The sequence below is a fragment of the Lagopus leucura genome, unplaced genomic scaffold (genome assembly GCF_019238085.1).
Source record: "Lagopus leucura isolate 7727_CA_CO unplaced genomic scaffold, USGS_WTPT01 Super-Scaffold_1, whole genome shotgun sequence".
NCBI classification, from domain to species: Eukaryota; Metazoa; Chordata; class Aves; order Galliformes; family Phasianidae; genus Lagopus; species Lagopus leucura.
In genome coordinates, this window is record NW_024962250.1 from 19,819,029 (window position 1) to 19,831,586 (window position 12,558).

The 12,558-nt window shown below is 36.3% G+C and overlaps 1 protein-coding gene across 3 annotated transcripts in view; it reads right to left on the minus strand.

The window, feature by feature from the left end:
• SLC25A21 (solute carrier family 25 member 21) overlaps nucleotides 1-12,558 on the minus strand; it is a 221,572-nt gene that overhangs the window by 4,861 nt on the left and 204,153 nt on the right. For all 3 annotated transcript variants that reach the window (XM_042895149.1, XM_042895125.1, XM_042895157.1), the window contains 2 exons: nucleotides 12,063-12,170; nucleotides 8,250-8,414 (listed from right to left, as the gene is read on the minus strand). In XM_042895149.1, coding sequence (XP_042751083.1) covers nucleotides 8,250-8,414; nucleotides 12,063-12,170 — 273 coding nt within the window. The remainder of the gene's footprint in view (nucleotides 1-8,249; nucleotides 8,415-12,062; nucleotides 12,171-12,558) is intronic.

The window sequence follows — 12,558 nt, forward strand, 5'->3', positions numbered from 1 at the left end:
TTCCAGACCAGCAACAAGAATATACATTAAAATCTGCACAGTACGCATCAGTGGAAGTTCATACAGTTGTTTGGATATCAAAATCAGCACAGCATTTTATTACTTGCAGAAAAACTCAACACTTTGATTTTACAAAACATGAAGAGTACTGATAATACATTTCAAAATTTAGAATAGCTAATACCCATTTCTTTCTACACAACAAATTGTACTTACTAGTAAAAAAATTAGCAGAAGACCTCTGTTTGCTCTGTACATACTGTCACTGGTTTAAATGGAAATAAAATGAAGCCTATTTTTCTGGTACCAGGGAAGAAAAAGAACCCCTTGGAAATCCAGGCACAGCAGCCCCTTTATAACAAGGTGCCCATCCCACAGCCATATGATCACATCTGTACCTGGGAACTGAGCTAACTCCTCAGGCCAGCCTGCAAGGAGGCGGATACACTACTGATTTGACATTTCACAGTCTGGAATGATCTAAAATACCCCTTTCAAGCGCAAGAACAATTTTTCTGTAGTACTAAGCACACTGGGTTATACTCTGGGCTAAGCAATACATATCAGGCAAAAGTATTTACTTCTTAAACAGTGAATTTCAAGCCTTGCTGCTTATATTTGAATGATTGCTCATTTTCATGTTTTGGTGAATTCTTGATGTCAGTGTTGCTTGCTTTGAAACTGGCAGTGCAACAGAGTACTGTATATGCAGGAGAATCCCACTAGGCAGCTTCTTTTGAAATGAAACATTGCACCAACATAACTAAAGGGAAATTAAAACTGCTTCATTTCTATTTCAGTATTTGTGACATTAAGAATGTTGGAAGGCAGCATTTTGCTTATTCATAAAACTGGATTATAACCAAATTTGCTACAACATACGCTAACTTTGCTCTGTAACTTCAGTTTTTATTACGTACTTTATGGGAAATGTTTTTCTGTGGTATTCATCACTGCAATACGCAAGTCATTTAATTAATACAATGGATTCCACATTAATGTAAAATAACTAAGAAGTTTTTTTCTAAAAGCACAGAGTAGTTTCTTTTTAGTGTGCTACTACTTCTACATATAAAAAAGAGATTTCCAAATACAACTCAGGCTTCTGCCTACAAAATCTATATGGACAAAAGAACATTGGTTACCTCTCATGCATGTGCAAGCTGGTGCTATCACAAAACACTTTCTTCTTACAGTGAAATCCAACCTTTTCTACTCAATGGACAATGCCAAAATATTCCTATCAGCCTCAGACCCCACGGAAAGACACATGAGGTAATGCATCTGCCAAGTGCTAATGCTGGAACTGGTTACCAGAGAAAATTATGATCATGCTATTGTCACTAACTTCATACATTTCACTGATTGCATATTATATATTTTATATTTGGTACATTAGAGAAAAAGATTCTGACCATCTCCCATTGCTTTTGTAAATGGCATAGCTGAGGAAGAAAAATGACTGTTTTTAAGCAAAAATAACTTTTCTGTAACATGAGCAAAAATGTGAATTAAAGCAGAAACATGATTTTATATGGTGCCATACCACAGTATAGTGTACCTCATGGAAGTTAACAGTTTTCTTATTCATAACACAATAACTTTGTTGTGGTTAGAAATGTAAACTTTGATCCTCTTATCTTTTCAGCATGTCCTTCATGATCACATCTCCTATACACATGAGCTCCTGCCATGTGAGCATAAACAGAGAAAAGTAGGTAATACTAATAAATGCATCCCATGCTGAGTATCCATACATTCTTTGGGAGAAAAAACAATTGAGATATTGCATTTCTGCTTGTTATACTTCATTACTATTATAATATTGTGAATAAAATGGAGACTCCGTAACTTCCACCTAGATCAGATGCTGCTTAATTCCTTCTTCTAAATACTATAATTTCTAGTAACAGAGCATTCTAACTCTGAATCTAGCACATATATACCCAAGTACAATATCGTTCCCCACTGGAGACACTTCACTTATCAGTTTCAGAATCCAAAATCCCAGGCTCTCCTATAACTGCTCTTTATTCACACGCTTATTAGCTAGGTACTTTGTCAAAACTATCTATTTAAATCTTTAGTATAAGTCAAAAGTTCCATACTATCTTAATCTGTACTGAAGGAAGGTCACTAAAATCCATAAGCAGCATAGATATTAATCCAACAGTGATATAACTATTTGGTAAAGCCATATATGCTTGGAATTTAGTTAATTTAAGTCACTGATAAGACGTTGTGAATCCAAGTGCATAACTGATGGAGAACATGTGAAGAGAGAGCATCAGAAGGTTGATCTCAGGCTCCCTACCAGAAAAACTGAAAATTAATTTTAGAATAGATAATATGGTACTACTCACCATAGTAGATACATGTGTATTGATTTAGATGCTTATCTCAGATGCAATTCAATGGATGAAAGGTGGAATACTACACTCACTATAAAAAGTGAAGAGAGTAAGTATTTTCAAAGGAACAGCTCAAAGTATATAAGGTAGATGGTAGAGACAGATAGTGTGCACATACATGGTAGCATGCATAAGAGTGTGAAATAACTGCTAGAAGTAAGTACATCTGCTCAACATGACATAATAGGTCAGTGGAGAAGCAATGAACAGAACTGAGAGGCTTTGCACTTTAGGCTGCACATCCATCTCCCTGTGTATAAAAAGGAAGACTTTAAAAGACAGAAGTCTGTGATTTGGCCAGAGGCCTTATCTGGGCTATATTTATTATTATCAAGTGTGTGGCAGCGTAACAGACCATGGTATTGCATAGACTGAGTCTCAGAGGAGAGCTGGGAAGAAATGTTGTCATACTCTACTATCAGGGAGGGAGGAGCTGGTACCAGTGTGTTCAGGTAGTTTGGAGGCACACAAACTCTGGGCAGGAATCAGCAGAAATGAAGAGAATTTAATGTAGATTCACTGCAAGGCTCCAGAGAGTGTGAAAATGAGAAGTGAAAACTAGTCTTGTCAGTGTTGTGGTAATATCATGCTGTGATTCTTTTAAAGAATAGTCATAATTTTTGTTTGCAACTTACTCAACGCTTGACCACAGTTTTACAAACAGCTTCATGTTCTTATTTACCCTGAACTTCTGAACATCTCATGCTCTTACATAGTAAACTCCTTACTGTAAACTATAGCTTGCTGTCTGATTAGTATAATCATGTTCTGATTTTTGTCAAGATGCATAGGAAATGCTCAACAACAACAACAAACATAATCGTGAGAGGCATTCCAAAACATGCAGTCACAGCTGCATTTTGTTTGAATTAAATGTGCCTCTTCACACTGGTATTATCTTTGATTCCTCCTTGAGAGCAATCTCATTGTAGCAGACATTTATTTAAGTTTTTAAAATCCATCTGTCAGATGGCCAACAGCATAATAAATGAATGACAGCTACTAGGATAAGTGTCCTGGCTATGCTCCAGAGTGAGATGACTGTCTGCTGTAAAATGCAGGCATTTTCAAACAGTTTGCAACCCTATCAGTGATCTTTCTTTTCCCCCTCACAATAGAATTTCCTGATACAACTATTAATCATTAGTTACAGATTATTACCTATTATCTACTCTTCTGCCATAATCTTTCAGACCTCTCAGGCAAAGCTGGGACTCCTCTCCACTTAGTCCTAAAACAAACAACTGCACCAAAGAATTTTTGATATAAATAAATAAATAGTTAAAATCCAGGAGATGATAAAAATATGGTCACTGAATACAAGATACACAGAATTCTGGAAGTTCTGTACAGTCCCCAAGAGAAGAGGCAGACTGATCCGTACTTGTTCCTCTCAACAAATGTTACATTGCTGTAGATTACTGTCAGACCATTGAAAGTAGAACACCAAAGAGACAAAAGAAACTCAACTCTTTTGTCTCCTCACAAACTCTTTCTTTATCGACTGTATCTTTCCATCACCTTCTGCATTTGTCCCATACCAGTGATGTTCCTTTTACCCAAAATAGAGTACTTAATATTCCTGTCATTCAATATTTAGTGCTTGATGTTACACTTCCTAGGGAACAAATACCTGGAAGACTATCAACTACACTTCTAAAAACAGAATCAGTCAGCCAATTTCACATGAACCTTCTTTTGTAATCCCAATCAGCTCCACCACATAGAGTAAGTCTACGCAGATCATCAGATTGTTCATGATCTGTTGGGGTTACAAGCAGGTCACATCTTCAAGGCATCATTTAGACATCAACTATGAGTCCCTTCAAATTCCTTGAAGCAGAAACTGACACTCTGGAATGGACATCTTTTTGTGTACCCCCCGCATCCATCTGTTATCCATCATCAGCTTCAGTTACACAATTAGTTATGAAACAGGAAAAAAAAAAAAAAAAAAAGAGTAGATAATTAAAAATATTAGAACTAAAAAAGGCTGATGTCCTATGAATTCCTGTCTTGTGGCTGACTGATTGTGTATCTAGAAAGGTGCAGACTCAGACTAAGATTTACATGGTCTTTGTTTCCTATAAAGTTCAGTCTTTAACCAAGCACAAGCTCCCACTGACAATTTCCCTTAGCTGGGATGCTTGTAGGATCTCTCCTCCTGTTACATGACCATTTATATGTCTTGTAAGAACTTAGCTACAAGCGTGCCTCTACAGGAATACCACAGACCAGGAGAAGGTAAGATAGCAAAGGACACTCCCCCTATGATACAACATGTGGTGACGATGGCCAGGGAAGAAGCCCTTAAACAACACTGGTCAACATTTCAATAGCCTCAGGACACCTTAGCTGGAGAGCCATGATCAGTGGATGTCTTGTGACATTTTGCTGGGTACAGCACTGCAATTTTGTTTAGCTGATAGGACATCCTGAAACTTGAGATTGCACAGTATCTCCGAGGTTGTTCTGCCTTCCACTCTGATCCAGCCTTCTCCTAAATCACCTTGTTTCACTACTTATTCAACTGACTTGCACCATGTTCTCCTTGGACTCTGTTTCTACATATAACTTTTACACTGGGGTAGATCTGAAAACAACTGGAAATAAATCTGTTCTCTACAATCTTATTTATTTGCCAAACTGAATAGTCCATTTCCTTGCCTATAGGAGTTTAGGGCCCTTTCTCTGGCAAAACAAGACTGCTCAGCTACTGCTGCCCACTGCTCCCTTTTAACAGGAGGCAGCTGCAGCAGGCAGTGTCTGACTTGAAATGAGTTTTGCAGCTGGCTATGATTCAAAGGGAGCTTTCGCCAGGCACTGTTTTCATATTGTTAACAAATATGATAGCCACTTGGAGGTGGTAGTGAGCAATGGTTTTAATGAAACTAATGTTTGCCATCAAACCAAACTGTGATAAAGTAAAAAAAGCAAGAACTGCTGGAAGCCTATGAAGCATGCTATAAAGGCATGTGCCATAAAACTGAGACGATATAAATTTTCAGACTGATTTGATTGCTAGTGCAGATGCATAGCCGTTAATGCTCTATGGGTGATACATTAGCGGCAATTGAAACAAGACTAGCTTATTCCATGTTCAGTAAACTGAGCATGAGGTTGGCTGTAAATGGTCTGTTTAACAGAATAGACTGAACATACGAAAAATTATTCATTATGAACATTTACAACCCACACATGTCATTTATATCATTTGACCACTCAACATAAAAAGTTTATTGTTTTTGGCAAAATAAGCTGCAAACATCCTTAATTGGGATGCAAATTTAATGCACAGTTTAGCACTGTTGACAGCTAAAAGGCTCATATGGACATTTCCATACATTTTTCCACTTACGCTACAGAAGGTGAACAGCAAATACATAGTCAAGAGCCAGAATTATTTCAAGTGTAGTATTCTTATTTCACAGTTTTAAATGCTTGTCAATATCACAAGACTGACTTACAAGATTTTATGTGAAAAGCACAAAGTGAACAAATTAGGTTTTATAATGAAATCAAATGTGAGAAAACATGAAAAGCTACAACTAATTTTTCAGACTAACTGCCTAATAGCTTCTATCAAATTTATTGTATGGGTTTGATAACTCAGCCTCTACTACTTGCCTACTGACAGAAAATATTTAGAAAATACTTGTATTTGATATATAGATTAATATATATATATTTATATTTAAAATAATAATATATAGAAAATGTTTAGAAAATATTTATCATGACATATTATTGAATGCTGATATTTTCCAATCACTGAAGCAAAGTTCAATTCGTATAAACATATTTGACATACTGTTGGCTAGCACAAGCAAGATGAGGCCTGACCTACACCTGGTTAAACTCAGGGTAAGACTTGAATCAATTTTAATGGGAGGTTGATCAGAATTATTGGCTTCATCTGTATGTACAGAACTGTCTATGGCATGGCTGCCAGCTGGCCTACAGTGTCCTATTAACTTCATTATTGCTACTAAGAGCTATCATCATCTAAATCAGAGATCCTGCAGGAAATCTGCCTATTAAACTCCTTGCGTGCACAAACTCCCAAGCCATATCCAGGAACAGTGCTAGCTGTCTTGGGCCAGGGCATGCTGAGCAGCACACACAACTGAGTTTCAGTGATACTGCTTGATTTACTAGCTGAGATGTAGCCACTGCAAGCCACTGTACAAGCCACTTCACAACTGTTACGCACAATAAAAACCTCTCCACTTGTAATTAATACATTCTTGTTGTACAAAGATCACAGATAGCATACACAGGACACCTGTGTCACCAGGTGACACCACTGAAGTAATTTCTCTTTCACTGTCTGTATTTATTTAAATTTATGTTCTAGACGTTAACAATTCTCTTCGTCATACAGAATCTATACAAAGAGCTAATTTCTCACAGGTCATAAAGCTCTGAATCTTTCTAATCATGTGCTATACATACATATTTAAATTGAAATGCTAGAAAAGCATGCTTATGCTGAATACTATTACTAATCTTCCATCACTATGCAGGTAAAGTACAGCATTTCCATAGAAGTTGTGCATAAGTTTCTGTCCTTACACGCATATGGTTCTGAGTATTCCCCATAGTAACTACAATTTTCCATCTTTTCATCAGATTAAATGTTTTTACTCCTATCTTTGCATCAAGCTACCCTTGTGTCTTGAGTTTTTAGAATGTATGATTAAAGTACACTGCAGCGTATGCTTAAATACACTAAAATAAACTTGTAGAAACTTGTGGGTTAGCTGCTCTTTAACAATTCAATTTACTGTAATGATCTGCAAATAAGAAGTGGAGCTTTTCTCCATTTATACGGTCTTGCCAACAAAAATACCAGGCTACTCAGAAGTGCAGAAAAAAAGAGGTGTTGCTTCATATGGGAATAGAAACTGATCCCTTTTGATGTAAATTGCAGCTTCTTATATGAATATCCCTACATATTACACCTGTGACTGTTTAACTGTCATCATCTAAAAATCACATTAGTGAAAACACACTTCAGTAAGTAATGCACTGGAGTCATTAATAAACCATTAGTTGTGGTTCACACAGCCATTTAGAAAGTTTCCAGTATTAGTACATTTTCATTCATAAAATTTCCTTTTGTTATAAAGGGAAATGCCTACTTTATATAAAATCATATGAGACAACTGACTAAAATTTCTTCAAGGACAATTACAGCTTTATTCTTTTTCTCAGCTTGCTCATAGGTTATTCTACATAAAGTCTCTTAACCGTGTAAGTCCTGTTCTGGGCTGGTTCCCTCCCACGTGGGTAAATCTCTCTTGTCATCTTTCAAGACTAGGTTGAACTGCCTTCAGTAAACAGATCTGTATATGGTCAGAATACCTCCATAGTGCAGCCCTATCTGCTCATCAAGCTTGACACCTTGCTTTGTGAGTACTTAGAAATTTTCTAGAAACTGGTATCTCTTTCCTAGTCCAGTTTACCACAAACAAGCAAACAAACAAAACAATAGCAATGCACATACATGCCTAGCATAGCATAACATACTTGCATACTGAGCATACTTGCACCTTGTTTCTGCCTTTTCACTTTGCTTTTGTGGTACAAAGAAATATTCATAAAATTGTGATTTCAAACACGATTACTTTGTTTATACTCAGGTTTTCTTCAAAAGGCAGAACCTTAACTTGGTTCACAAATTTTGTCATGAAAATGCTACAGCATTTTCTGCAAAACAGGGAGTTATGTTAATCAGCAGTTAGTCACAGTACAGCTTTGCACTGTAAAATACAACGTTAATCAAATTGCCAAACCTCTTATCTGCTTGTCTACTCCATTATATGAGAAACTTACTTTATTGACCGGAAGAATGTTTTTCACATTGAAGTAGAATCCAAAGTAAACCATGTTAAAAACTCCGTGACGGCCCAGTGTTGCAGTAAGACCTTTGTTGAGTCCACGGAGGCCCAAACCATCAGTTCTGATGATCTGCTGAGCTTGAACAAAGCTAGATGGTTGCTTCACAAGTTAAGTAAAGGAAGGAAGAGATCATCTTTAGAAAAAGAAAACAATAACCTCTGCCTCATTTCAATCCCGTTGACAAACACAGAGTTGCCAGCTCTTGTCATTTTATCTTAAGTATTGCCTTTTTTTTTCATTACAAAAAATATTACTCATTTTTCTGATAGCGGAAAAAAGATGAAAACATCCCCAAAGCAAAGAAAGCAATCTTAAAATCATCATTTCAAACGTTAGTTGAATTTTATAGAGAAACTCATGGCATCAGATATGTGAATTTGGCAACAGTTTGCTTTTTTTTTTTTTACATCACAGTGTATGCTGTTAAGATTATGACAGATGAAACCCTTGCACAACTAGAGTATACAACAATAATTCTGGACAATTAGAAGATTAGAAAAAAAGCTTCTAAAGTAAAACCAGTGGCACAGGGGCATGCACTACAAGGCAGTGATGAAAGCGCAGAATTGGAAGAGGAAATAAGTTGAGCCATTATGGATAGGATAGCAAGTTGTTGGGAGCCATAGATTGGAGCAGCAAAGGACAATATAAATATCTGTTTGTTCAACTGTGTTGAACAGTTTGGCAGTTCCAGATTCAGTGTTAGAAATAGAGTTGGAGGATGACAAAAGGCATATATGCTATCTTGGAATGTTTAATTTTAAAACACTGAATTTTGAAGGAGTTACTGAGCACACAGAACTTTTTAAAATTAGATCACACATTAAATGATTTTCTGTCATAGAGCAGGCAACTAACTTTAATATTGTAGTAATGAAACTCTAGAAAAGAAGGCACAAATTCTTTTTTCTCATAAGCATCCAACTGGAAATCCTGTTTTGCACTCCTGATGAATAACTTGAGGTAAAGGTGTAGGTAGACTTTGAAAATCACAACACTCACTTATATTCCAAGGTATAGATTTAGAAAACTGACTTTAGAAATTCTGTTTTGAAAATAATGTCCAAAAGGCATAGAAATCCTCTTCGCCCCTCCTACCTAATAAAAGCCAGAAAGGACAAAACTTCCTCAGGATCCACTTATATAACAATGAGTTCCACAGACACTATCTGCCTAAGTACACATTTGATCTGTACCACAATATACTGTGATACTACTGATGATACTTCTGAAGTATTAGATCTCTTTTTAGCAGAATTATGGAAAAGCTCCTCTCAAAAAACTGTTGTTGTGAGTTTGGTTTTTCCAAAGCATAAAACCAGCTCTATCAAATATTTAATTATAAGGGAAAAGATGACTTCCACTAGGCTGCTCAAACATGAAAATACGGAGAAATTCTGACTACAGCACTGTAAACATTGCTAATTTCAATGTGCTTACTTATTTATTGCCTTCTCATTTCAAAATATCACTGTAGTAGATCAACACCATCAGCCAAATTATTCCTGTTATAACTGACATAGTATATCACTGCTTAGTCAGGTGACTGACAAATTTAGTCTTTAATTCTAGGTTTCATTCTGTTTTTTCATATTTAGCAACCAATATTATCCTGCTAATGCTTTGAACACATTTTACTAAATTTATTTTCCTAACTACTACCAGGATTCAAATCAGAATCTATTAAAAAATGTAGATTCCCAATATGGAATGTAGTCCACATACTTGCAATAGCATCTTTTCTCATGCACAAAGAATGAAGATTAGACTTTAAAAAAAAACACACAAAAACAAACAAAAAATACTAGTTGTCTGGAATAAAGTCATTTAAGCTGAAGAAAGCAGCTTTCAATAGTAAGGTATTCCTTGGTCTTATACTGAATACAGATTTACTCCTGACTCACGAAGAACGCCTGCCAGTTGCTGAACACCCGAGATGAGATTCATCAGTCCTGATGTCTATATCTGCAAACTCTACATCTACAGCTGAGCTACTCAAAAAGACTCATTTTTCAGTCCTTCAGCAATAAGAAGGGCTACCCTAGACATTTAAAATGTCGGCTGATCAAGACACAAAGTTCTAAATTCTATGCTGATGACAGAAGGACCTGAGGATAACTAACCTGGAGAAATGTGCTGTATAAACAACTAGAGTTTGATTCACTTCAGACAATTGCTGACTTGTACTTAATAGAGACCTGGACAGCATGATCTGAAGACTGTCATCTCATCTTAGAACAGAAACTTGTAAAATCAAGTGAGAAGACTTTTATAATCACATCAGGATCTATACCCAGTGAGTTTTCCATGGCTACAGAGAAAAGACAAAAAGAGAAAGCCAAACAAACAAAATTGGGACTCTATCTAAACGAAAAAAATTGCATTATTTTTACCTGTAGCAATCCAAATGACAATAGTGCCAACAAGTGATTTATTGCAGCCTTCCTCTTTAAATCTATCAGCCCTAGAAAGATGATCTGGTACCACTGAATAATTCAACTGTCACTGTACTGTGTGAATATTTGTTTTGGGGGTGTGCAGGAGTCTGGGTGTGGGTGTATGTGTTCATGCTCTTCCTTGTTCCTTTAGACGAGATGTATTTATTATTTCAATACAATAGTCAAAGAAATATGTGACTTGCATTGGGTTTCATCATATAATATGAAAGCTACACAATGGGATAGGTACATACTTACTTAAACCTTTTAGAAAAACAGTGCATGGTAATGAAGTGAGTGTACCATTACCCTACACTCTGTAATAACATGCAAGAGCTTCTTCCAGTAGGCTTGAGTTTACATGCTTTGTATGGAATGTCCTTCAACATGTTCTTAACGAGAACTTGAGATTGTGGTACTGAAGCCACTAGTTTTTCTGATTTACAACAGATTCTAAAATTATAATCCCTTTTAAAATATATATTTAAAATGGATATCTGTGATTTAAGAACTTAAGACCCTTGGATTTTTTAATATCTGGGCAAATAGATACTTTCGATCCTATTTTAAGTGTAAATTAGGTACTTTCCTGAAATGGAAATCCTCCCATGCACTGCTTTCTCCTTGCAGTAACTCAACCCTTTTTTTTCTTGTGCAGTATGAGCTCTTTGTTTCAGCGGTTTTACTGCTCATAGTTAAAAAATGACTAGGCCAGAGACCCTGGGCAACCTGACATCTCTGGTATGCATTGAGAATGCAACAAAAATTTATCAAATGTTATAAAATTATTCTCTAGGAGAGTGCTTCTCTGAATGAATTACAGAGCCCATAACAGCTACTTTTAACATCAATAAATTCATCCAAGATTGTGAAATCTACCAGCTATATTTTAACATAAAAGACACCAGCTGGACCTGCCCAGCACATTGGACCTCAGTGTCTTATGCCAACTCTCTGTTCTCACTAGAGGTCTGGAGCCTGCCAGGGTAAATGTACATAAGAGTCTCAGATTTGTACTTCAGGATAACAATTCTTCACAGTGCTGTACTACTGGCTGCTGTGGGAGTAAAGAGATTCACTGAATATCTGCAATGGAAATACTGACACAGAGGACAGTACTGTATGCATCTTGATGCAAATCTGACAACACAATTTAATTAATCTTTTATCTCATTTTTCCTTCTTCACTAGGCTTGTGGAAAAATCATTTGCATCAGCCTAGTACAGTATAGATATTTTGGTCTAAACATGAACTTTCAAGTGCATGACACTTAATAAAACAAAACAAACAGTGGTGCAATTCTCATACCTCTGCGAAACTGTTTCGATTTGCCTGCAAGGTAACCTTTACTACTTCAAAAGGGTTGACCACAACTGCCTCTGTTAATCCAGATCCCAAGCCAGCAACTGCAAATGCCTAGGAAAGTTAAGTCAATCAGTATGTAAAAATCAAGTAGTAAAATATATTCAGATTATGAAACTGAATGAGAGAATACAATGAAATACTTCAGCTATGTCAGTGCTCTACTACTACAAAAAAAAATGCTAGACCTTGATTGGATGCTGACAGTTCTTGAAGACAATATGACAATAGCCATAAACCACATTCCAAAAAATGCAAAATAAAATGTCATAGCACTCTGTGGTATCAATTTATGATGAAAACATGGAAAAACAATGCCCTCCTATTATCTTTGGGTGGAGCCTAAGCAAAAATACAAATATAAATGCAGTCATGCAGCAAGGGAAAAAGCTAGAAGCGAGATACTTAGTCAAACTGTGCAAGGAGTAGAAAAGTCCTCCTA